General features: G+C 42.2%; 1 protein-coding gene across 1 annotated transcript; it reads left to right on the top strand.

Annotated features, from left to right (window-relative positions):
* The first annotated feature begins 421 nt into the window (after nt 1-421).
* Nucleotides 422-26788, top strand: LOC115149342 (BDNF/NT-3 growth factors receptor). Its single transcript, XM_029692128.1, has 18 exons — nt 422-679; nt 3904-3978; nt 5704-5775; nt 8051-8119; nt 8231-8391; nt 10392-10528; nt 10935-11067; nt 12145-12459; nt 13476-13493; nt 13714-13722; nt 13924-13958; nt 14072-14171; nt 14418-14609; nt 15504-15634; nt 15921-16093; nt 20351-20591; nt 22359-22517; nt 24887-26788. Exons 1-18 carry the CDS (start codon nt 474-476, stop codon nt 25070-25072), a joined length of 2412 nt encoding a protein of 803 aa, XP_029547988.1. The 5' UTR covers nt 422-473; the 3' UTR covers nt 25073-26788.
* Nucleotides 26789-27947: the final 1159 nt, after the last annotated feature.

The following is a 27947-nucleotide window of genomic DNA, read 5'->3' as shown; positions in this document are numbered from 1 at the left end:
ATTCGAGTGTCCCAGATTTACGTTCACTATGTTACGTCTAGTCTATGAGAACAGGCTGTGTCGCTACATCGCCACGCATTCTGACTCCACCGTGCTGTCTCTCTTATTTCGATCTCCATCAGTACTACATATGAAGAAGAATCACCACGACAACGGTTTGCTCCTCAAAACATCGGGAGCACAACGTTTGACCATGCAGAGACAGTCGCTCGGCCCCTAAGAAAGAGACGAGAGAGGCAGCACCAGGACGGAGCACTTGACACCTTGCTTCACGGCATCGATATGCAGTAGTTTGATACCAATTCTGCGGAGACAGGGATTGCGCATTCGTGATCAACTGTAGTCTCATTCGTGGTGCCAAACTGATTAATTTGGCTATAGGGGTGGGGGTGGGGGGTGGGGGGGCGGGGGGATTCATAATATCCAGATTTGATCAATAGCCTACCGTACTGTGGGATATCGTTGGACCTGCGATGGGCTCCAACGTAGGGGGAAATGGAATGGCTCGCTCGGGAATCTTTATCGTGTTGATGGGGTTGTGGAGATTTAGCTCTGCTTGCCCTGCATCCTGCACTTGCAGCATCTCAAGGCTTGTTTGTATCGATCCTGACCCAGGGATCGAGGATTTCCCTATCCTTACGTTAGATGACATAGAAATGGACATCAACATCACCGATATGTAAGTAAAATGAATGGCTACACCATTGTAGACATGGTAAAGCCTACAATGAACTGCACAATTGTATAAAGGTTAACGTTTTTAAGCACACCAATGTCAGATTGCTAAAGCAAATACATACAAAAGGGGCGTCTACTATGCCATAGACTACAATGCAGGCTGTTAAACTCTCATGTTTCTCAGTTTTGTATGGAGACAACAAGCAACAACAAGCAAAGATAATAGTGTGGGATAATTATCATGCTAATGAGAGTTTTGTGCTTGTGACTGAGTGTGTGCGACTGTGTGTGTGAGCTTGCGTGTCGGGTGGTGTGGGTGCGCGCTGTTTGGAATTTTTGAATTCGGTATTTTCCTCTAGAAATCAGGGCCATGCATTGATAGTATTAAGGCATCTTCCTCTAGAAATCAGGGCCATGCAGTGATAGTATTAAGGCATCTTCCTCTAGAAACCAGGCCCATGCAGTGATAATATTAAGGCATCTTCCTCTAGAAATCAGGCTCATGCAGTGATAGTGGAAATTATATTATGGAGGATTATGGCACGATGTCTGCCGAAGCACGAAAAAAACACGACGGAAAAATGTCAGATAATATTATGGACTCGAATCTATGTTGCCCCAACAAAATACCCAACGTAGCAATGGACTATGGAGTGGTTCTTGCCAATATCAAACAGGTACAGTGCCTTCAGAAAGTATTCAGACCCCTTGACTTTTTCCCCATTTTGTTACATTACAGCCTTATTTGAAAATTAATTAATCCTCAGCAATCTACACACAATACCCCATAATGACAAAGCAAAAACAGGTTTTTAGAAATGTTTATTTATTAAAAATTAAAATAGAAAGAAATACCTTATAAGTATTCCGACCCTTTGCTATGAGACTCGAAATTGAGCTCAGGTGCATCCTGTTTCCATTGATCATCCTTGAGATGTTTGTACAACTTCATTGGAGCCCACCTGTAGTAAATGCAATTGATTGGACAGGATTTGGAAAGGCACACACCTGTCTATATAAGGTCCCACAGTTGACAGTGCATGTCAGAGCAAAAACCAAGCCATGAGGTCGAAGGAATTGTCCGCAGAGCGACGAGACAGGACTGTGTCGAGGCACAGATCTGGGGAAGGGTACCAAACAATGTCTGCAGCATTGAAGGTCCCCAAGAACAGTGGCCTCATCATTCTCAAATGGAAGAAATTTGGAACCACCAAGACTCATCCTAGAGCTGGCTGTCTGGCCAAACTGAGCAATCGGGGAGAAGGGCCTTGGTCAGGGAGGTGACCAAGAACCCAATGGTCACTCTGACAGAGCTCTAGAGTTCCTCTGTGGAGATGGAAGAACCTTCCAGAAGGTCAACCATCTCTGGAGCACTCCACCAATCAGGCCTTTATGGTAGAGTGGCCAGACAGAAGCCACTCATCAGTAAAAGGCACATGACAGCCCGCTTGGAGTTTGCCAAAAGGCACCTAAAGACTTTCAGGCCATGAGAAACAAGATTCTCAGCTCTGATGAAACCAAGATTGAACTCTTTGGCCTGAATGCCAAGCGTCACATCTGGAGGAAACCTGGCACCATCCCTACGTGAAGCATGGTGGTGGCAGCATCATGCTGTGGGATGTTTTTCAGCGGCAGGAACTGGGAGATTAGTCAGGATCGAAGGAAAGATGAACGGAGCAAAGTACAGAGAGACCCTGCTCCAGAGTGCTCAGGACCTCAGACTGGGGCAAAGATTCACCTTCCAACAGGACAACGACCCAATGCACACAGCCAAGACAACGCAGGACGGGCTTCGAGACAAGTCTCTGAATGTCCTTGAGTGGCCCAGCCAGAGCCCGGCATTGAACCCAATCGAACATCTCTGGAGAGACCTGAAAATAGCGGTGGAGCGGCGCTCCCCATCCAACCTGACAGAGCTTGAGAGGATCTGCAGAGAAGAATGGGAGAAACTCCCCAAATATAGGTGTCCCAAGCTTGTAGTGTCATACCCAAGAAGACTCAAGGCTGTAATCGCTGCCAACAGTGCTTCAACAAAGTACTGAGTAAATGATCTGAATACTTAAGTAATTGTGATATTTCAGTTTTTTATTTTTGATAACTTAGGAAACATTTGTAAAAACCTGTTTTTGCGTTTTCATTATGGGGTATTGTGTAGATTGACGAGGAAAAATGTCAAGGGGTCTGAATACTTGGCAGTGTATGTAGCTCAAGGTCACAGTGGTATGTGTATAAGACAGTTTTCTTGCCATTTATTAGGCTTAGGCCACAATTTTTGAATTGCCAGAGGTGCACGGGTTGAGGTCTGTGTAGAGAAGAGAGTCTATAGGCCTTACCACTGAAAGTTGTTGGTGATAGTGAATTGTATCAGGCTTGTTATTGCAGCATATAGATTTAGATTAGATTTACCATATTTCAGTACAATATGTCTAAACAATACATGTATATTCATGCTCAGATCATTCTCAGAGTAAGATGTAGTCTAGTGTAGAGTACTGTAGATTAGTGTGCCTGTCACGTACATGGCTCCTAAACAAATCCAGATGGTGAGCAAACTATCACCACCAGCGTGCAGGTGCCAAACATCTAGACAGGGTGGTGTTGTATTTAACTGTTTTGTCCGAGACCCTGTCCACCTTCCTTCCTTTAATCAAATGTAAACCTTCATTGATGATGGTCTACTGGCATGTCACCTTGGCATACAAGGCATTTTCATTAAATATTGAATATTTAACATTTTGTTAATTCTAAACAACCATCACCCATCCAGGAGTTGTGTACTCTAGCATAAAGATGTATCTATCATCTTAGCTGTTCTAGTCAGTAGATAAAGTGTTTGGAGGAGTGTCTGAAGAGACACCAGTTTCTACCACTATCAAAACAGTTCAGAATCCTGTATAACTGCCCAACATGGGCATGATGGCCAAATACTCAGATATTTCCATATGTTTGAAAATACTATCCATCTATTGTCCCTGTATATCATCAGACACTAAATGCCTAAAATGGCTTGAGAAGTACTTTTTAAACCTTGGTGAAGGTCTATTGACCAACATGTTGGTTTGCGACACATTGTGGACCATACAAGAATGTCAGTGTGCTGGTGTTTCTTTATGAAGAATTTTGAAAGGGAGTGTTATTTAAAATACTAATTTAGGGACAAGAACATGTGAATGTACTTTATTTGTAATAATAATAATTTGTAAATGTTGTATTTAAATTTTACAGATACATTGCAAATCAAAATCGACTATTTGACATCAATGATAACAGCTTGAAGTACTACTCGAATCTCAGAAATCTGTAAGTATTAGTACTACTCAAATGTTAAGGTCATTACCCAGACCATTGTAGCATGTTATGGAATATGTATACAGTCATGGGCCAAAAGTTTTCAGAATGACACAAATATTAATTTCCACAAAGTTTGCTGCTTCAGTGTCTTTAGATATTTTTGTCAGATTTTACTATGGAATGCTGAAGTATAATTACAAGCATTTCATAAGTGTCAAAGGCTTTTATTGAGAATTACATGAAGTTGATGCAAAGAGACAGTATTTGCAGTGTTGACCCTTCTTTTTCAAGACCTCTGCAATCCGCCCTGGCATGCTGTCAATTAACTTCTGGGCCACATCCTGACAGATGGCAGCCCATTCTTGCATTATCAATGCTTGGAGTTTGTCAGAATTTGTGGGTTTTTGTTTGTGCACCTGCGTCTTGAGGATTGACCACAAATTCTCAATGGGATTAAGGTCTGGGGAGTTTCCTGGCCATGGACCCAAAATATCAATGTTTTTTTCCCCGAGCCACTTAGATATCACTTTTGCCTTATGGCAAGGTGCTCCATCATGCTGGAAAAGGCATTGTGCGTCACCAAACTGTTCCTGGATGGTTGGGAGAAGTTGCTCTCGGAGGATGTGTTGGTACCATTCTTTATTCATGGCTGTGTTCTTAGGCAAAATTGTGAGGGAGCCCACTCTCTTGGCTGAGAAGCAACACCACTCATGAATGGTCTCAGGATGCTTTACTGTTGGCATGACACAGGACTGATGGTAGCACTCACCTTGTCTTCTCTGGACAAGCTTTTTTCCTGATGCCCCAAACAATCGTAAAGGGGATTCATCAGAAAAAATGACTTTACCCCAGTCCTCAGCAGTCCAATCCCTGTACCTTTTGCAGAATATCAGTCTGTCCCTGATGTTTTTCCTGGAGAGACGTGCCTTCTTTGCTGCCCTTCTTGACACCAGGCCATCCTCCAAAAGTCTTCGCCTCACTGTGTGTGCAGATGCACTCACACCTGCCTGCTGCCATTCCTGAGCAAGCTCTGTACTGGTGGTGCCCCGATCCCGCAGCTGAATCAACTTTAGGAGACGGTCCTGGCGCTTGCTGGACTTTCTTGGGCACCCTGAAGCCTTCCTCACAACAATTGAACCGCTCTCCTTGAAGTTCTTGATGATCCGATAAATGGTTGATTCAGGTGCAATCTTACTGGCAGCAATATCCTTGCCTGTGAAGCCCTTTTTGTGCAAAGCAATGATGACGGCACCTGTTTCCTTGCAGGTAACCATGGCTGACATAGGAAGAACAATGATTCCAAGGACCACCCTCTTTTTGAAGCTTCCAGTCTGTTATTCGAATTCAATCAGCATGACAGAGTAATCTCCAGCCTTGTCCTCGTCAACACTCACACCTGTGTTAACGAGAGAATCACTGACATGATGTCAGCTGGTCCTTTTGTGGCAGGGCTGAAATGCAGTGGAAATGTTTTTTGGGGATTCAGTTCATTTGCATGGCAAAGAGGGACTTTGCAATTAATTGCAATTCATCTTATCACTCTTCATAACATTCTGGAGTATATGCAAATTCCCATCATACAAACGGAGGCAGCAGACTTTGTGAAAATTAATATTTGTGTCATTCTCAAAACTTTTTGGCCACGACTGTAGATAAGGTTATGCTGAAGTTTATTAATATGTAACCGTGACTTTAAAAAAGTTCTCTCTTTCTAAATCTCCCCCTCTGAACCAGAACTGTGACAAATACGGGACTGACTTCTATCTCATCAGAAGCCTTTTTCAACAATACAAGACTTCAATATCTGTATGTACTGTAGTCTTTGATTGATCCTCTGTTTGGTGTTTTTCTTCTCATCCTTCTCCTCACAGATTTAGTTAATGTACTCCCAAAGAGCAAATCTAGGGGCCACAAGCCAGTCAAAAACAATTAAGCCAAGTTCATATTATAGGGAAGTAGATTTTTACTATTTACCTCACACTGAAGTCATGACTTCTAGTTGTGTGGTAATTCTGGTCCAAATCTGCATGGATTGGCATGATGATGTATAGTCAAATGGTAAGGCTCATGGCTGGGTAACAGGACGACATGCTCAGCAAACAGTGAGGAACATTGTGTTTAATTGAGCAGTGTGATCACTGCCAATAGAGATCCTATTAAATTAGAGGAGCTATGTCATAAAACCAAAAAAGTTCCAGAATAGGGTGAAAATGGCAGCCATATTGGTCAGGGAGAAATCCAAACCAGTCTATTTGGAATGAATGGCAGTAGAGGCATAATCCTGATTTTATTTATGCAGGAAAGTAAAATAAAAGTAAGACGTGATAAATAAGAAATGGTGGAAAATAATTATTGTCAACCTAAAAGTGTAATATAATTATACATGCAGTTTATATGGGTTATATACCAATTTTCTGTATAGATAGCCTCTAAAAATGTGTTTTCTTGGAAAGCTGAGTGCTATTATATGATGCAATAACAGTACTTGTTGCATTTACAACTTGTCTAAATCCTATCATCAACAGATTTCAGCCCGTGTATGACTGGATTGACTGCATTGTTTGATTGGAATGTTGGCGTATTGGCAGTTAATTCTTTAAAATGTATGGAATCATTGGGCTCCCGAGTGGTGCAGCGGTCTAAGGCGCTGCATCTCAGTGCAAGAGGCATCACTACAGTCCTTGGCTCGATTCCAGGCTGTATCACATCCGGGCGTGATTGGGAGTCCCATAGGGCGGCGCACAATTGGCCCAGTGTTTTCCGGGTTTGACCGGGGTAGGCCGTCATTGTAAAGAAGAATTTGTTTTTAACTGACTTGCCTGGTTAAATATATGTATATTTTTTAATTCCTCTAAAATTATCTGGCTAGCTAGCTACAGTATGGATAAATTCTTCAAATTCATTATTTTACACAGGGGTTGGAACCGGTTCAGGGAACAGAAGCAAAAACCTGAAAATAAAGGAAGGAACAGAATCAGAAAAGGGAACGAAAGTGCTGTATACTATTCCGGAACCATCATTTGAAAGCATGGGAACCAGTTAATAACTTTATTTTATGTTCCAGGCATTTTTTTTCTTCAGTCCCACTAATAATGCAACAAGGCGCCTATGCCAAAGCCCTCACTCCATCACACACAAACTTATTCCAGTGTCTGCCTGCCAGCTGTAAATCTTTGCCTATATGTGTTTGTAGGCAATGTGCCCCTCTCCCTCGGAAGTATAGGCTACTGTAGCCTACTGACGACGTTACAAGCGTGATTAAGAAATTATAGAGGGATTTTTAATTGGAGAAGAATGGATTAACCTTTTCAGTGCTAGTTACGTATACTATAGTAGTCACATTTCACATTGGATTTATTAACTACAAAAAGGTACGACTTGTTTTTAATTCTGGTGCCGCTCTGCACACACAAACATGTTTGCTAGCTAGATAGCACTGGTCCAACTCTCAGAGGTTCAAAGACATTCAATGTTCCTCTGAAGAAGCCACTCCTTCGTAGGTATAATACTGTGGCCCTAAATTCAGATAATGCATGTCATAACAAGATGCCCAGCACTTCAAGCCTCCCACCCCACTGGAACAGTGGAATGGAACAAAAAAAGAATGGTTCTGTTCAGAACGAAACGATTGGAAAATAGTTTTGGTTACAACCCCTTACACAATATCTTATCAAATCACTGGCAAACCACGGTTGACCAACTCCCTGACCAAATTGTCTGACCTTTATCCCATCATAAGAAGGTTCAAGTCCATTCTACTATTCCAATATCTATGTTACTGCCACACAAGGGAAGGATTCTAATCAGTAGGAGAGGCATAAGAGAGGAAGTAATCCTGTCCGCACACTGCAAAGATTATGGCTGGACTCATCTATCGAAACCATACTTTTTTCAATGCATAGTTAAACTGTACAAGGTGCAACATTTGAAAGGTGATAGAGCAAATAGAGCAAGCGTTCCAGCATCACATACTGTTTTGTTGTAACGACACACTGGTTATATACATTGATTATATTATTTATGTCTGACCTACATGAGTTTCTTCATTGTAACCTTTATGATGTATTACTTTGACTTGTAGGAATCTGAGAGACAATAACTTGTCAACACTGTCCTGGAGGACATTCATAAACTTAAACATGACATCTTTGTAAGTACCTATCTCTATTTACTATGTTATGGGACTTATGTTATAGATAAAACTATAGCATACTGTGTGTGTGTGTGTGTGTGTTAATGCTCAGTTTTTTTCCCCCTCTAGTCCTCTCCTGTCTGGTAACCCTCTGGAGTGTGTATGTGAGAACATGTGGATCAAACTGAGGCTGAAAGAGGACATTGACAGTTCAGAGAGTCAAGAGCTGGAATGCATAGATGACCTTGGAGTGAGGAGGTCCATCTCCAGATTCATTCTCCCTGATTGTGGTAATGAGAGAGAGAGAGAGAGAGAGAGAGAGAGAGAGAGAGAGAGAGAGAGAGAGAGAGAGAGACAGACAGAGACAGACAGACAGACAGACAGACAGACAGACAGACAGACAGACAGACAGACAGACAGACACTTGGCAAATCTAAATCTGACCATAATTATATCCTCCTGATTCCTACTTACAATCAAAAATTAAAGCAGGAAGCACCAGTGACTATGCAAGGCAAATAACACTGAAACATGCATGAGAGCACCAGCTGTTCCGGAAGACTGTGTGATCACGCTCTCCACAGCCGATGTGAGTAAGACAGGTCAACATTCACAAGGCCGCAGTGCCAGATGGATTACTAGGATGTGTACTGCGAGCATGCGCTGACCAACTGGCAAGTGTCTTCACTGACATTTTCAACCTCTCCCTGGCCGAGTCTGTAATACCAACATGTTTTAAGCAGACCACCATAGTCCCTGTGCTCAAGAAGACTAAGGTAACCTGCCTAAATGACTACCGATCTGTAGCACTCACGTCTGTAACCATGAAGTGCCTTGAAAGGCTGGTCATGGCTCACATCAACACCATCATCCCGGAAACCCTAGACCCACTCCAATTTGCATACCGCCCCAACAGATCCACAGATGATGCAATCTCTATTGCACTCCACACTGCCCTTTCCCACCTGGACAAAAGGAATACCTACGTGAGAATGCTATTCATTGACTAAAGCTCAGCGTTCAACACCATAGTGCCCTCAAAGCTCCCTCTGCATCTGAATCCTGGACTTCCTGACGGGCCGCCCCCAGGTGGTAAGGGTAGGTAGCAACCCATCCGCCACACTGATCCTCAACACAGGGGCCCCTCAGGGGTGCGTGCTCAGTCCCCTCCTGTACTCCCTGTTTACACATGACTGCATGGCCTGGCACGACTCCAACACCATCATTAAATTTGCCTATGACACAACAGTCGTAGGCCTGATCACCAACAATGACGAGATAGCCTATAGGGAAGAGGTCAGAGACTTGGCCGTGTGGTGCCAGGACAACAACCTCTCCCTCAACGTGATCAAGACAAAGGAGATTGTGGACTACAGGAAAAAGAGGACCGAGCATGCCCCCATTCTCATCGACGGGGCTGTAGTGGAGCAGGTTGAAAGCTTCAAGTTCCTTGGTGTCCACATCGACAACAAACTAACATGGTCCAAGCACACCAAAACAGTCGTGAAGAGGGCATGACGAAACCTCTTTTCCCTCAGGAGACTAAAAAGATTTGGCATGGGTCCTCAGATCCTCAAAAGGTTCTACAGCTGCACCATCGAGAGCATCCTGACTGGTTGCATCACTGCCTGGTATGGCAACTGCTCGCCTCCGACCGCAAGGCACTACAGAGGGTAGTGCGTACAGCCCAGTACATCACTGGGGCCATGCTTCCTGCCATCCAGGACCTTTATACCAGGCGGTGTCAGGAAGGCCCAAAAAATTGTCAAAGACTACAGCCACCCTAGTCATAGACTGTTCTCTCTGCTGCCACATGGCAAGCGGTACCGGAGCGCCAAGTCTAGGTTCAAGAGGCTTCTAAACAGCTTCTACCCCCAAGCCATAAGACTCCTGAACATCTAGTCAAATGCTACCCAGACTACCCCACCCCCTCTTTACACCACTGCTACTTTCTGTTGTCATCTATGTATAGTCACTTTAATAACTCTACCTATATGTACATACTACCTCAAATAACCGGTGCCCCCGCACATTGACTCTGTATTGGTACCCACCTGTATATAGTCTGCTATTGTTATTTCACTGCTGCTCTTTAATTACTTGTTACTTTTATTTCTTATTCTTATCTGTATTTTTTTAAACTGCATTGGTTTGGGGCTTGTAAGTAAGCATTTCACTGTAAGGTGAAACCTGTTCAACACCTGTTGTATTCAGGCATGTGACTAATACAATTTGATTTGATTTGTACAGTAAAACAACGTTAAAAGTTCTATTTACGTTTGTCTCACAGAGGCTCCCGCAGTGGAGGTCAGTCCCTCTATCGTCACAAAGACGGAGGGAAGTGATGTCACAGCAGTGTGCAGTGCAACAGGGTCTCCTGCCCCTGAGATCTCGTGGAATTTGGACACCCTCTTCACCAGCTATGAGGTGAGATGATGTTCTTTGTTTTGGTATATTATGAAGGCACAACCCTCTGACTATTACTAGAGCTAGGATGATGAGGCCATGTTAGCATGGAATGACTCCTGGCTTTATATGTAACTGAACCACATAACACTACATTTTAATCATTATTTTACATGAAACTTGTCACAAGTTTTTACATTTCAATACATATATTATGAAAAGCAATATCTAATTGTATTATAATAGTAACAGTGCATTATTCCATACTTTTATAAGGTGTTTTAGAACTTACAGCATTTAAGATTTTAACTCCAGATTTTTCACTATGATCACAATGATATGTTATTAACTGTATCTACCATGTATTATATGTAACTATTAATAATAACACTAATTGTTGCGCTAATAATGATAAATGTATTTACAGGTCAATGTCTTGGAGCTGGAAAGCAATCTGACACTGTCAGGTCTCTCGCCTTCGGACAACGGCAGAGTGATCACTTGCAATGTGGAGAACGTAGTCGGCCAAACCGAGGCTTACCTCCAACTCAACATCCTCTGTAAGGACGTGTTCTGTTGTGTTGAGTACATGTGCCTTTTTTATTTACATTTTATTCTGGCACTGTGGTTGCAAAATGTAAAATGTCATTTTCACGGATGATTCTACAGTGTTTATTCCTGTATCTATAGCATCCTTATATTTGTCTACATTCTGAAAGACTTCCTCTGGTGACTCTGTCCTTACTGAAAATAATGTTTCTCACTTTTCCTTTAGTACCGTAATTTCCGGACTATTAAGCGCACCTGAATATAAGCCGCACCCCCTGAATTAAAAAAAATTATTATTTTGAACATAAATAAGCCGCACATGTCTATAAGCCGCAGGTGCCTACCGGTACATTGAAACAAATGAACTTTACACAGGCTTTAACGAAACACGGCTTGTAACAAAAACAAATAGGCTTTAACGAAACACGGTTTGTAACAAAAAATTTGCAGTAAGCTTTATTTGTCTTTTTGCACTGAGTCAATTCCTCACGCTGCTGTTTCCAACGTCTTATCATCGACTCATTAAGACCAAGCTCCCGTGCAGCAGCTCTATTTCCTTTTCCAACAGCCAGATCAATCGCCTTGAAAGCTGCATCATATGCATTTCTCCGTGTCTTTGCCATGATGAGGGTGACAAAATGACTACCGTAATCAGAATGATGGGAAGTGTGAGAGCGCTCGATCTAATCTAAACAGTAAATTAAAAAGTTGTTTGACCTTAACCCGTTCGGCAATTTCATTGGTCTAATGAAAGCTTCATGCCGCCAAAAAACTGAGCACGTCACAGAATGCGGGAAAAATCCATATATTAGCCGCGTCATTGTTTAAGCCGCGAGGTTCAAAGCCTGGGAAAAAAGTTGCGGCTTATAGTCCGGAAATTACGGTACTGTCCACTATCCCTCAACAATCTGATTGACTCTACATGCCTTCCTGTCACCTTGCTATATTCTTCTCCTCCTGGTTGCCCTCAATGCCTTACCATACCCTCCCTCCCACTGCACTCCTCCAGACTTCCTTCCTCGTGTCTAGCACCCACTCCCAGTATCCTGTGACTATTCTTCCTTTCCTGTTCCTGTTGTCTCTGTCAGTTTGCCCTACTATCCTGGAGCTGCTGGAGCCATTGAGACTCCACCACTGGTGTATCCCTTTCAGTGTGACCGGGAACCCCAAGCCCAAGCTGCAGTGGTACCACCAGGACCAGGAGCTCCACGAACAAGAGTATATCAAGACTGAGATACACAAGAGCCTTGGAAGCGTTCACCACGGCTGTCTACAGCTTGCCAACCCGACTCACATCCACAACGGGCAGTATACGCTGGTGGCCAGGAATGAGTTCGGGGAGGACCAGAAAGTAATTGACGCCCACTTCCTGCTCCCGCCAGACGAGGGCGACTATCCCTCAGGTCTCACTCCTGTTTAATTTATAGTTACTGCAATTCTATATAAGATGTTATATAATCGATATATAAGCTGTTTTATACACTGTCAGAAAAAAGAGTGCTATGTAGAACGATCTGTCCCCGTAGGACCTGAAAAAAGTTTCCAGATAGAACCCTTTCAGGTCAGATAAAACCCTTTTTGGTTACAAATAGCATCCTTTCAAGGGTTTTATTTGGAACCAGATATTCTATGTGGAACCAAAATGGTTCTATATGACCTGAAGTCTCCTACGGGGACAAATGGTTCTATATGACCTGAAGTCTCCTATGGGGACAAATGGTTCTATACGAACTGAAGTCTCCTATGGGGACAAATGGTTCTATATGACCTGAAGTCTCCTATGGGGATAAATGGTTCTATATGAACTGAAGTCTCCTACGGGGACAAATGGTTCTATATGACCTGAAGTCTCCTATGGGGATAAATGGTTCTATACGAACTGAAGTCTCCTACGGGGACAAATGGTTCTATATGACCTGAAGTCTCCTATGGGGATAAATGGTTCTATATGAACTGAAGTCTCCTACGGGGACAAATGGTTCTATATGAACTGAAGTCTCCTACGGGGACAAATGGTTCTATATGAACTGAAGTCTCCTATGGGGACAAATGGTTCTATATGAACTGAAGTCTCCTATGGGGACAAATGGTTCTATACGAACTGAAGTCTCCTACGGGGACAAATGGTTCTATACAAACTGAAGTCTCCTATGGGGACAAATGGTTCTATACGAACTGAAGTCTCCTACGGGGACAAATGGTTCTATACAAACTGAAGTCTCCTACGGGGACAAATGGTTCTATATGAACTGAAGTCTCCTATGGGGATAAATGGTTCTATACGAACTGAAGTCTCCTATGAGGACAAATGGTTCTACATGGCACTCTTTTTTTGAGAATATACTGTTTTCTGTATAGCATAGTATATTAACGGATGTATATGAATAACACGTCAACTCCCCTTTTCACTTTTTTTCAGAACAGCCATATTACCCTTGTAAGTATTTCTTAAGACGTTGCAATTTTGCTAAGAATTATCATTCTAAAATGTGCTGTTACAGAGACATGTATGTATGTGTTTTTCTCTTGACATGACATTAAGTTTAAGAGTTTATGGATAATGACAGATTTACGATTCCTGCCTTGTCATTATTTCAATGTCCTCTGTCCACTGCTCGTCCTGTGCTGTGGGATATCGTCACCATGCTGGTCCTTAGACACCACTGGTAGGTGCTTGAACTTTGAAATCCTGTGGTCAACATTACATGACGTAGCTAACACATCTTTAATACTGTACATATCCCAACCAGACAGTATTTTCAGCGTTTGAGTGGAAATTAGATTAGATTATGTACTTCAATGTAAATGTTTGTATGCTTAATGCTGTTTTCATTCTGTATTAAATATGACTTGTCTTTTTCTCTCAGACTCACCACTACCCCCAATAGACGACAGTGTGGCAGTAAGTTAACATACACGCCATCATTTGTCATGCATGGTTATTTATATACAGTACTATAATGTAGTGCACTGATATTGGCAGGTATTTTATGTTGTTGAATGGTGTTTTTCCAGGTGTACGTAGTGGTGGGAATCGCTGGTGTGGCATTAATTGTATGTGTTCTGATGGTGATCATTCTGAAATATGGAAGAAACTCTAAGTTTGGGATGAAGGGTAAGCTTTTGTCTTTAATCTCAGTTGAGTCGTTTTCCAGACCTGTATTAAGACTTGCAGGACTCAGTTGGATTCCCATTTAAATGATAATGAACAATGTGAACATTTCTACAGTATATTTAGTCCCACCACATTCCAGCTTAAGTTTTGCCACATAACAACATACAGAAGTCAAACATGAAAAAGACCTCTCACTCCTGTCATAATTATATTTCCTCCCACTGGGCTCCTCTGCCTCCTCCTCAGGCTCCTCCTCCTCGGTCATCAGTAACGACGATGACTCCGCCAGTCCTCTTCATCACGTCTCCAACGGCAACAACACCCCGTCGTCCTCGGAGATGAGCCACGATGCGGTGATCATTGGAATGACAAAGATCCCTGTCATCGAGAACCCGCAGTATTTCCGCCAATCTGGCAGCATGCTGAAATCGGACACATGTGAGTTACCGTGACGCCAAGGTCTGCCGGTGGTGTAACCTAGTCTTTTTCTGATAAATCCATGACAGGGACACTGCGACTGGACTGTCTTCTCCATCCACTTCCTGTCTGATGTTACCATGGTGATGACTTTGGTTGACCTCTTGCCGTGTGACCTGCAGTTAATGCTGTAGTATCAGACTGTGCGGTAGAGAGGCTATCACTCAGTGGAGGCTGCTGAGGGGAGGACGGCTCATAATAATGGCTGGAATGGAGTCAATGGAATGGCATCAACCACATGTGATACCATTCCATTGACTCCATTCCAGCCATTATTATGAGCCTCCCCTGCTATCACTGGACAGACATTCTGACCATAGATAGCTTTGGTAAACCCAGACAAACACATCTGACTTTTGCACTTGTTGCCCTGTGAGAAATGTAGTTCTGTTAATGGCTACCATAACGCCTACCATAATGGCTACCAAACTGGTCTGACAAGTGAACAGTACATCATTCTATTTTCGTCTGTGGATATCCTCTATACAGCAGTATAGGGCTGTTGATATAGCTTCAGTGTATGTAATGAGTAGGGCCAGGAGGTTTTCCTGACCTCTTGACCTGACTAATTGTAACTAGGGCCCAGAGGTTTTCCTGGTCAGTTCACCCTTAGTAATGGGCCTTGTATGGGCCTTGGGCGGCAGGTAGCCTAGAACATTGGGCCAGTAACCGAGCCGACACAATGAAAAATATTTCAATGTGCCCTTGAGCAAGGCACTTAACCCTTATTTGCTCCAGGGACACCGAAATACTATGGCTTACCCTGTAAAACAAAACATTTCACTGCACCTATCCGGTGTATGTGACAAAACATCCTTTTTTCATAGCCTAACTGTGTCTCTCTTTACATCCCAGTTGTCCAGCACATCAAGAGACACAACATTGTGCTGAAGCGTGAGCTGGGAGAGGGGGCCTTTGGGAAGGTGTTTCTGGCTGAGTGCTACAACCTGACCCCAGATCAGGACAAGATCCTGGTGGCTGTCAAGGTAAAGTACGGCCATCCACGCAGTTATTTCAAACTTTCAACATACACTTTACAAAGGTTAAATAATGAAACAATGGGTCTTTTTATTCTGGCTTTGATATAAAAAATTGCGGTTTGTGCTTTTCATTATGCATTGTTTTGGATAATAGCACCACAAACTAATATCTCTTTGGATTTAATTGAACTTTGTAGGAAGGAGACTTTGAAAAATTCAACAATCCCAGCAATCAATTATGATAATTATGTGTGCATGCGTACCCATGCACGCACATCCCTTTCCTCCTCAGACGTTGAAAGAGGCCAGCGAGAGCGGCCGTGCTGACTTCCACCGGGAGGCGGAGTTATTGACCAACCTGCAGCACGAGCACATCGTCACCTTCTACGGCGTGTGTGTGGACAGCGACCCGCTCATCATGGTGTTCGAGTACATGAAGCACGGCGACCTCAACAAGTTCCTCCGGTACCGTCCTGTGTCCCGATGTCTACCTTTGTCCATTCTTCCTGTGTCTGTATTGAATAGAAAGAAATAAGACGTGGAATTTTGGCACAAAGTGTACCAGTCAAAAGTTTGGACACACCTAGTCATTCAAGGGTTTTTGTTTATTTGGACTATATTCTACATTGTAGAATAATGGTGAAGACATCAAAACTATTAAATAACACATACGGAATCATGTAGTAACCAAAAAAGTGTTAAACAAATCAAAATATATTTGAGATTCTTCAAAGTAGCCACCCTTTGGCTTGATGACAGTTTTGCCCACTCTTGGCATTCTCTCAACCAGCTCCACCTGGAATGCTTTTCCTACATATGCTGAGCACTTGTTGGCTGCTTTTCCGTCACTCTGCAGTCCAACTCATCCCAAACCATCTCAATTGGGTTGAGGTCAGGTGATTGTGGAGGCCAGGTCATCTGATGCAGCACTCCACCACTCTCCTTCGTGGTGAAATAGCCCTTACACAGCCTGGAGGTGTGTTTTGGGTCATTGTCCTGTTGAAAAACTAATCATAGTCCCACTAAGAGCAAATCAGATGGGATGGCGTATCGCTGCAGAATGCTGTGGTAGCCATGCTGGTTAAGTGTTCCTTGAATTCAAAATAAATAATTGACAGTGTCACCAGCAAAGCACCATCACACATCCTCCTCCATGCTTCATGGTGGGAACTACACATGTGGAGATCATCCGTTCACATACTCACATCTCACAAAGTCACAGTGGTTGGAACCAAAAATCTCAAATTTGGAATCATCAGACCAAAGGACAGATTTCCAACGGTCTAATGACCATTGCTTGTGTTTCTTGGCCCAAGCAAGTCACTTCTTATTATTGGTGTCCTTTATTTATTTTTATTTTTTTTCACCTTTATTTAACCAGGTAGGCTAGTTGAGAACAAGTTCTCATTTACAACTGCAACCTGGCCAAGATAAAGCAAAGCAGTGCGACACAAACAACAACACAGAGTTACACATGGAATAAACAAACATACAGTCAATAATACAATAGAAAAAAGTCTATATACAGTGTGTGCAAATGAGGTAGCATAAGGGAGGTAAGGCAATAAATAGGCCATAGTGGTGAAATAATGACAATATCGCAATTAAACACTGATAGATGTGCAGAAGATGAGTGTGCAAGTAGAGATACTGGGGTGCAAAGGAGAAAAATAAATAAAATAAATAACAGTATGAGGATGAGGTAGTTGGATGGTCTATTTACAGATGGGTTATGTACAGGCACAGTGATCTGTGAGTTGCTCTGACAGCTGGTGCTTAAAGCTAGTGAGGGAGATATGAGTCTCCTTTTTTGCAGTTCATTCCAGTAATTGGCAGCAGAGAACTGGAAGGAAAGGCGGCCGAAGGAGGAATTGGCTTTGGGGGTGACCAGTGAAATATACCTGGTGGAGCACATGCTACAGATGGGTGCTGCTATGGTGACCAGTGAGCTGAGATAAGGTGGGGCTTTACCTAGCAAAGATTTATAGATGACCTGAAGCCAGTGGGTTTGGCGACGAATATGAAGAAAGGCCAGCCAACGAGAGCATACAGGTCGTAGTGGTGGGTAGTATATGGGGCTTTGGTGACAAAACAGATGGCACTGTGATAGACTGCATACAATTTGCTGAGTAGAGTGTTGGAGGCTATTTTGTAAATGACATCACCAGCAGCAAGAGCGACATCATTGATGTATACAGAGAAAAGAGTCGGCCCGAGGATTGAACCCTGTGGCACACCCATAGAGACTGCCAGAGGTCCGGACAACAGGCCCTCCAATTTGACACACTGATCTATGTCTGAGAAGTAGATGGTGAACCAGGCGAGGCAGTCATTTGAGAAACCAAGGCTGTTGAGTCTGCCGATAAGAATGTGGTGATTGACAGAGTCGAAAGCCTTGGCCAGGTCGATGAATACAGCTGCACAGTCTCTTATCAATGGCGGTTATGATATCGTATATATGTCATGTCTTTGGCATCATTAAAGTGAAGACTGTTATTTTATCAAATCAATTCTCTGTAATTATTATTACGTGGTTTAACTAATTGTGTAAATGTGATTAACTAGGAAGTCGGGGCACCAAGGACAATCTTCAGATTACAAAGTTAGAATTTTCCTAATATAACTTTTCAGATATTTTAATATCTGATCAATTAGTCTTCTAATTAATGAATTATTCTTTACCTCATGTTAGTCTCATTCCAAAGGTCGTAAGTTGTTGGTTATCTGCACGAACCCAGCCTTCAATATGAATCATCCATACATCAATTGTCTTAATCATTTATTTACTAACTAACTAAATAATCACAGAAATACATAACAAACAATAATATATATGGTTACAAGGAAATGATAGGGGAGGTTCCCTAGTGGGCTAAGCCGATATGACGGCTTGGTGGACAAAGGGAAGTGAGTGTGGACTGAGAAGGCCAGGAAAGACGAGACACTACACAGTTGATAATTATAACAATTGAAATGCTAATCCTTTGCACACGAACGCTCACTCATTCGGGAATAATTGCAATCAATATATCTATTTACGCTCAGTGTGTCGTCATGATCTCTGTAGGAATCGTCCGTCTTTCTGTTGGAAAGTTCATCTGAACTTCTCTTTGCATCCCTGGAGTCTTTTGTGGTTAGAATGGATACTTCAGTAAGAATGGATACTAGATACTTCAGTTAGAATGGATACTAGTAATTAGTATCGAATATTTGCTCTTATTCTGTCGGTATCGATAGTCTCAGAGTTTAACCATTTCCACCAGTGTAGCCAATGCCCCTCGTGGTTTGGTTAGGAATTCAACAACCGAGGAATGCATGGTCTCTACTCAAACCTTAGCCCTCTCGGTAATCGAGGTACTCTTGGTCTGAAGTGGTCTTCTCCAGGTGGGGTTTATATTCGGAACAGCAGAAGAGGGCTGTCCCATGACGCCAGATCAATGTCTGTGCTCATGGGGCGGGCCAATGACTTAGTTAAATTTTAAAGGGAATTGGATTCTCTTTCATTAAACAGTTTAAAATCACATTACATAATTTCACAAATAGTTTCATCTTTACTCATTCATTTTATACAATAATTAGATGCAAATGTCATAACAGAAACTCTTGTATAAACAGGGTTATGGTAATGTGGCTGTATTGCCTCTCATGAGGTCACAAACATTAGACAAAATGGACCGGTCGTAGCTGGATTCTCCACGACCGTTTACACATTCTCCAAAACATGGATATTGTTCAGTTCTCAAGTTCTGTGATGTAGAAGAAGTTCCTTTGTTCTACTGTGAAACTCTCTCTCTATACTGCATGGCCGGGGGGGGGGGGGGAAGAGAGTCTCCTCCAGGAATTTACGACCTGAGATAACAGAGCCTGGGTGTAGGGGGAAGAGAGAGGTGGTGAGAGAGAGAGAGAGAGTTGGTGCTTGCTATATCCAAAGAGGGCCACGTCATGACAGTTAGGACCTTGAGCGTGGCTGAGGTGCACCCATGACCAGCTCGGAAACCAGATTGCATAGCGGAGAAGGTACGGTGGGATTCGAAATGGTTGGTGATCTGTTTGTTAACTTGGCTTTCGAAGACCTTAGAAAGGCAGGGTAGGATAGATATAGCTCTGTAGCAGTTTAGTAGTAGTTTCTTTGCAGCAATACAACCACGAAGGCCTGATTCACGCAGTCACCTCTGAATAGTTGATGTTGAGATGTGTCTGTTACTTGAACTCTGAAGCATTTATTTGGGCTGACATTTCTGAGGCTAGTAACTGTAATGAACTTGTCCTCTGCAGCAGAGGTAATTCTGGGTCTTTCTTTCCCGTGGCGGTCCTCATGAGAGCCAATTTCATCATAGCTCTTGATGGTTTTTGCGACTGCACTTAAATAAACTTTCAAAGTTCTTGAAATTTTTATTTTACCAAATAGGGCTATGTTCTATATACCATTTGTTTAACACTTTTTTTGGTTACTTCATGATTCCATATGTGTTATTTCATACGTTCATGTCTTCACTGTTATTTTACAATGTAGAAAATAGTAAAAATAAAGAAAAATCCTTGAATGAGTAGGTGTGTCCAAACTTTTGACTGGTACTGCATGTTAGTTTGATGGTGATACTGTATTTGAATTAAAACTGGATAACTGCATTGCAATGCAAGCGTATGAGTTTGCACTTATCCTTCGCTGTAGTCAGCTGTAGGTAACTACTATGTCTCTGACCCACCTGTGTTGTGGTGCAGGTCCCATGGTCCTGACATGGTGCTGATGGCTGATGGGCAGCACAGCCTGATGGTGGAGCTGACCCAGTCCCAGATGCTGCACATCGCCCAGCAGATCGCTGCAGGCATGGTCTACCTGGCCTCCCAGCACTTTGTCCACAGAGACCTGGCCACACGCAACTGTCTGGTGGGAGAGAACCTGCTGGTCAAGATTGGGGACTTTGGCATGTCCAGGGATGTGTACAGCACCGACTACTACAGAGTGAGATACATACATACATACATACATACATACATACATACATACATACATACATACAAGCAGGACAGGAATACTCTCAAATGTATAATTTAAATTTTGTTCTGGTTTTGGTTTGTAACAGCCATGCAGTTACAGCAATAGTTATTTTAACAAAAAATATTTGATCTATTTTTAATGCCATTTAAATGCAAATGCTATAATCTGCATATACATGCTGTTTCCATGGTTATAGGGGGCAACAGTGCAAATTGCACTGGCAGTTTTTTCCCTGAGCAAGGAGTTCATGGTTGACTTTGCGTCAACAATTGCGACGCAAATTTAGCCGTGAATTCTACTACACTATTTTAAAGCAAGTCCGTTTTTTTTACCGTTCTTAAAATACCAAGATTTCATGAAAACTCCTCTCCAGTATCTAACCCATTTCAGATAATGTGAGGAGAAATAATCTACCATAGCGGCTAGCCCAATCTGTTTCTGCTTTACCCAACTTTATTGTTGTTGTAATGCTGCACTGGGATTGGCTAGTTAAAGCACAAACCGATTGGGTGACCAGGCTAGCTGTTACTATCTAGTCTACACTAGAATAGTATAAACAGCCACTAGAGATTCTGGGTTCGAGTCCAGACTCTGTCACAGCCGGCCATGACCGGGAGACCCATGCCATGGGGCGGTGCACAATTGGTCCAGCGTCGTCCGGGTTAGGGGAGTGTTTGGCCGGCAGGGTTGTCCTTGTCCCATCACATGCTAGCGACTCTTGTGGCGGGCTGGGCGCAGTGCACGCTGACCCGGTCAGAAGGTGCACAGTGTTTCCTCCGACACATTGGTGCGGCTGGCTACCGGGTTAAGTGGGCATTGTGTCAAGAAGCAGTGCGGCTTGGTTGGGTTGTGTTTCGGAGGACGCACGGCTCTCGACCTTCGCCTCTCCCGAGTCCGTACTGGAGTTGCAGCGATGAGACACGACTGTAACTATCAATTGGACACCACGAAATTGTGGAGAAAAATGGGTAAAAGTAACAAAAAAAATTTATAATCAAAAATAATAGTATAGACAACGCTACAGGCGTCAGTCATTAAACATTACAGATAGTAATCTTAAGCCAGTAATATGATTTGTTAGTTGCAGACATGTTCTGTCTCCCAGTCAGCCACAGACCTAGGGTCTATGTAGACAACAGTACTCTCTGCTGCTGACTGGCCCTCTCTGGGGAGAATCAATACAAAACAGATGAATGTAACTGAGACCATCATCCCCCAATCAGATAGCAGCATATGAATAGGCCCACTCACTAATACACAGATAGGAAGAACAAGAATGCAGCTGAACAGCACTTGGCTCAACACATGGAATAATTAGCCAGTTATTGTAAACCGACAATTGTGATGTCAATATTAGCCATGGCAGAAGATTGTAAATACCATTACAGGCAAAAAATGTATTGTGCAAGTTGGGTTTAAATATAATTTTTTTTAGATATATCACATCATGACATTGCATTCCACGAGAACTCTAGGCCCACACACAATATACATTTGTGTACATGTCATGTTAACCAAAGGCCTTATCGTGTAGGTTGGTTACTGACCTGACTGACATAGTCCTTTCAGCTACTTGTGGAGCAAAGTGACTCAACACCTATCCATTTAACCCCTTTTCGGGGGGGTAGCTTATTTTCTTCACTACAGTTTGTTCCAACCTTCATCTCCTTCATTTGACCTTCACTGTGGTTTTCCTGGATGGTTCCTGATGGATCCTTTGTTTGTTTCCAGGTGGGGGGTCACACCATGCTGCCCATCCGGTGGATGCCTCCTGAGAGCATCATGTACCGGCGGTTCACCACAGAGAGCGACGTCTGGAGTCTGGGCGTGGTCCTCTGGGAGATCTTTACCTATGGGAAGCAGCCCTGGTACCAGCTCTCCAACAATGAGGTCAGTAGTCTCTTATGACGGACAGCAGCACTCAGTGGGATTTGGTTCTGGGTTCTGAGATGACACGGTCAGAGACAGAAGCTCAAAACTTTCCTAAAGTAGATTGACTACACTGGTAGCATAGTTAGGGCCTTGTGTTTTGGACAGTCATGTCACATGACCTGGATTTTAAACTGTTATTAAATTTATTTTCAACAAACTGTCCCCTTTTATTTTAATGTCAGATCGTCCGGCACCATCCTCAGACAATTGCTTTAATTTGTGGTGTAATTTTTGGAAAATACTTCAAATAAAGGTTCAAATTGAGGTCATGTGACATGATAGCCCAAAACACAGGTCCCAAACCATAGCACCTGACCTCCAATGATGAGATTTATCTCCAAATACATCACTCTGCTGTTGTCTCTTTTTCTAATCCTAGTTACAGTAGGTCACATTCGTATTGTCCACATAGATTTGAAATGTATCATGAATATACAGTACCAGTCAAAAGTTTGGACACACCTACTCATTCCAGGGTTTGTCTTTATTTTTACTATGTTCTACATTGTAGAATAATAGTGAAGATATCAAAACTCTAAAATAACATTTATGGAATCATGTAGTAACCCAAAAATTGTTAAAGAAATCAAAATATTTTATATTTGAGATTCTTCAAAGTAGCCACCCTTTGCCTTAATGACAGCTTTGCACGCTCTTGGCATTCTCTCAACCAGCTTCATTAGGTAGTCACCTGGAATGCATTTCAATTAACAGGTGTGCCTTGTTAAAAGTTAGTTTGTGGAAGTTCTTTCCTTATGTGTTTGAGCCAATCAGTTGTGTTGTGACAAGGTAGGGGTGGTATACAGAAGATAGCCCTATTTGATAGAAGACCAAGTCCATATTATGGCAAGAACAGCTCAAATAAGCAAAGAGAAATGACAGTCCATCATTACTTTAAGACATGAAGGTCAGTCAATCCGGAACATTTCAAGAACTTTGAACGTTTCTTCAAGTGCAGTCTCAAAAACCATCAAGCGCTATGATGAAACTGGCTTATGAGGACCGCCAAAGGAAAGGAAGACCCAGAGTCACCTCTGCTGCAGAGGATAAGTTAATTAGGTAATGGCCTCTGAAATTGCAATCCAAATAAATGCTTCACAGAGTTCAAGTAACAGACACATCTCAACATCAACTGTTCAGAGAAGACTGCGTGAATCAGGCCTTCATGGTCAAATTGCTTCAAAGAAACCACTACTAAATGACACCAATAATAAGAAGACTTGCTTGGGCCAAGAAACACGACCAATGGACATTAGACCGTTGTAAATCTGTCCTTTGGTCTGAATTTGAGATTTTTTAGTTCCAACCACCGTGTCTTTGTGAGACGCAGAGTAGGTGAACAGATCTGCGCCTGTGTAGTTCCCACCGTGAAGCTTGGAGGAGGAGGTGTGATGGTATGGGTGTGCTTTGCTGGTGACACTGTCAGTGATTTATTTAGAATTCAAGGCACACTTAACCAACATGGCTACCACAGCATTCTTCAGCGATACGCCATCCCATCTGGTTTGCGTCTAGTGGGACTATGATTCGTTTTTCAACAGGACAATGACCCAAAACACACCTCCAGGCTGTGTAAGGGCTATTTCACCAAGAAGGAGAGTGGTGGAGTGCTGCATCAAATGACCTGGCCTCCACAATCACCTGACCTCAACCCAATTGAGATGGTTTGGGATGAATTGGACCGCAGAGTGAAGGAAAAGCAGCTAACAAATGCTCAGCATATGTGGGAACTCCTTCAAGACTGTTGGAAAAGCATTCCTCTTGAAACTGGTTGAGAGAATGCCAAGATTGTGCAAAACTGTCATCAAGGCAAAAGGTGGCTACTTTGAAAACTCTAAACTCTAAAAATCTATTTGGATTTGTTTAACACTTTATTGGTTACTACATGTGTTATTTCATAATGTTGATATATTCACTATTATTCTACAATGTAGAAAATAGTAAAAATAAAGAAAAACCCTTGAATTAATAGGTGTGTTGAAACTTTGGACTGGTACACAGGGCGGCGCACAATTGGCCCAGCGTTATTAGGGTTTGACCAGGGTAGGCCGTCATTGTATATAAGAATTTGTTCTTAACTGACTTGCCTAGTTAAATAAAGATTAAATAAAAATAAAATAAATAAAGTACTGTACATTTCCCAGTAATCTATTAAATAAACCAGTCTAAAAAACATATCACCATGGTGAACCTCACATTTTTTTAGATGCTGTTATCATATGAGCAATGGCTTCCTTGATTGCCCCTGTGGGGATAAATACATTTCATTTGAATTAAATTGAAAAAGTACTGTGCAGTGGAAGTGACCCGTGGTGCTCCCCCTACAGGTGATTGAGTGCATCACCCAGGGGCGCGTGCTGCAGCGGCCGCGTTCTTGTCCAAAGGAGGTGTACGACCTGATGCTGGGCTGCTGGCAGAGAGAACCCTACATGAGACTGAACATCAAAGAGATCCACAGCCTGCTCCAGAATCTGTCCAAGGCCTCGCCTGTCTACCTGGATATTCTGGGCTGAGTGAGTCTGGTCGGCTGTGTTTGTGTATGGGTGGGAATGAGGGTGGAGTTGTGTGCATACGAGCGAGCATACTGTTTGTATGGGTGCGAATAAGGGTGGAGTTTGTGCGTGTGAGCATACTGTATGTGTGTATGGGTAGGACGAGGGTGGAGGTGTGTGTGTGTGAGCATACTGTATGTGTTTCTGTGTGCTGATTGTGCTTCTGCCTCCTCATCACATAGACAAAAGCCTTACATTTGATTGCGATTTCCTTTCCTTGTCCATTTGAAAATACTCTTAGGATTCGTTTCTCAAACCCAGATTAAAAGAATCCCGGAGTAGGCCCAATTCTGGTTTAGTTAATCAAGAGCAAAAAATAGGATTTCATAAACATCAGTTAACCTTGAATTACATACTCCTGGACTTTGACGGGGATTTTTTAAATAATAGTCTGAGAATAACTTAATAATGTCCATGAAACCAAATGATCAGTAATCTTTATTAAATTGTAATTTAGTCAAGGAGTAGGCCAAATCTGGGTCAGCGAAACAGATCCTTAATGTACAATGTTTATTGCACTGTGTTTGCTGGTGATAAACCGAGGGAAAATGACTGTGTGTCAAATTCATCATGGACACGTGCCAACATGGATACAGCATTTCCTTGTTCCTCCTAACATGAGGAGGAACATCTCGTGTGTAGCGACATATAAAGTCGAGACGTGCAAAAAAAACGAAACCCATTGCAATGAAGTAAGGCTTACTGCTTATATGGATGTCATGGACTATTTTTATGATGTGAGACCTTTCTAATTGATGTCAAGGGCTCTTGACTCTGTTGTTTTCATGTTAAGTCATGTCTTTACATTTTCATTTGTGACTGGACTCTGTTGTCGTCATGGCCAACCAGAGCTGTGGAGTTGATATGTTGGCACTTGAAGGGTACCTCTTAGGACTTATAATGACTTCATAACACGTTCATAAGCAGTATGTAAGCATATCATGAATGTTTTTCCCCATGTATTTATGAAATGCTAATGTACTGCAGTATGTAGGGTTATGAATGTTATGTTAAGTCTCTATGTAGGTTCCCTCAGTCCAGAGAGAATGAGAGCCATTCATCCACACAACCAACACCATTAATCCCCTGAGTGTTAATATCCATATGTGCATATTACAAAAACACATTAATTTTATTAAAATAAGCGTTTACCTTTTAAAAGACAATGGAATCTCTATGCCATATTTATTTATAATTATTTTTTTATTTTGTATTATAATTTTTTTTTTATGAATGTTTTCTGGTTGTGATTCATTATCAGTGGTATTTTCTATCTGAATATATTTTGCTAGCTACTGACATTGTCCATTGTCCATGTAGAAGGTGTTGGTGTTTTGAATGTGGTTAGAATGCACTACACATGTCAGTCTTAACTGCATAACTAAAGCACAGTGAAAAATATCCTAGTATAAAGTTGGAACAGGGAAGAACTTTGAGTTGCCTCAACTCAAATCACAGCAGTATGGAAGTTGAGCATAGCATAACATTGTCCTTTTGTTTTGAATTTGTGAAGAGCACATTCACCAGCAATGGCTTAGATAGAGCATCCCCTTTATCCTCCACCGTATGATTCTTTTGGTGGCCCATAACTCTACTACACTGTTTGTTTTGCATTTTCAAAGGCAGCTTTACAAATGTTGTTGAAGTTGTTGTCGACATTGATAAAATGTTACAGTATATTGAAGCTGATAGGAAATTATGGATTTTGCCTTTGAGGATATTTGATTTATTTCAGCTGTATGAATCGACAGAGTATGGGCGCTGCTCTTAGTATGAGCCTTGAGTTAGAAAAGATTTTCTGGTAGAATGCCCCTATTCAGCTATTTATGCACTTAAATTACAAATTTACTTGTTTCCATTTTGTATAGCATATTATTGCAACCAGGGTGTGATTCTGTGATCTTACATTGATTGATATACAGTATATATCATATCCTATAACCGTGGGTGATTTTATTTGCCCCCCAAGTTTTCTGATCAAAAAATAATTATATATTTTTATTTTTGGACATAAGAATGTAAAAACACCATGAAATCAGCCCCAATTGATTTTGATTTTGTAAATATGTTCCAAAGTATTTCCACGCATAATAGAGATATACAGTTGAAGTCGGAAGTTTACATACACCTAAGCCTAATACATTTAAACTCAGTTTTTCACAATTCCTGACATTTAATCCTAGTAAAAATTCCCTGCCTTAGGTCAGTTTGGATCACCACTTTCTTTTAAGAATGTGAAATGTCAGAATAATAGTAGAGAGAATTATTTATTTCAGCTTTGATTTCTTTCATCACATTCCCAGTGGGTCAGAAGTTTACATACGCTCAATTAGTATTTAGTACCATTGCCTTTAAATTGTTTAACTTGGGTCAAATGTCTCAGGTAGCCTTCCACAAGCTTCCCACAATATGTTGGGTGAATTTTGGCCCATTCCTCCTGACAGAGCTGGTGTAACTGAGTCAGGTTTGTAGGCCTCCTTGCTCGCACATGCCTTTTCAGTTCTGCCCACAAATTTTCTATAGGATTGAGGCCAGGGCTTTGTGATGGCCACTCCAATACCTTGACTTTGTTGTCCTTAAGCCATTTTGCCACAACTTGGGGTCATTTTCCATTTGGAAGGCCCATTTGCGACCAAGCTTTAACTTCCTGACTGATGTTGCCTCAATATATCCACATAATTTTCCTCCCTCATGATGCCATCTATTTTGTGAAGCGCACCAGTCCCTCCAGCAGCAAAGCACCCCCACAACATGATGCTGCCACTCCGTGCTTCACGGTTGGGATGGTGTTCTTCGGCTTGCAAGCCTCCCCCTTTTTCCTCTAAACATAACGATG

Source organism: Salmo trutta, chromosome 15 (genome assembly GCF_901001165.1).
Source record: "Salmo trutta chromosome 15, fSalTru1.1, whole genome shotgun sequence".
NCBI classification, from domain to species: domain Eukaryota; kingdom Metazoa; phylum Chordata; class Actinopteri; order Salmoniformes; family Salmonidae; genus Salmo; species Salmo trutta.
This window is presented reverse-complemented; position numbering and strand designations above follow the sequence as displayed.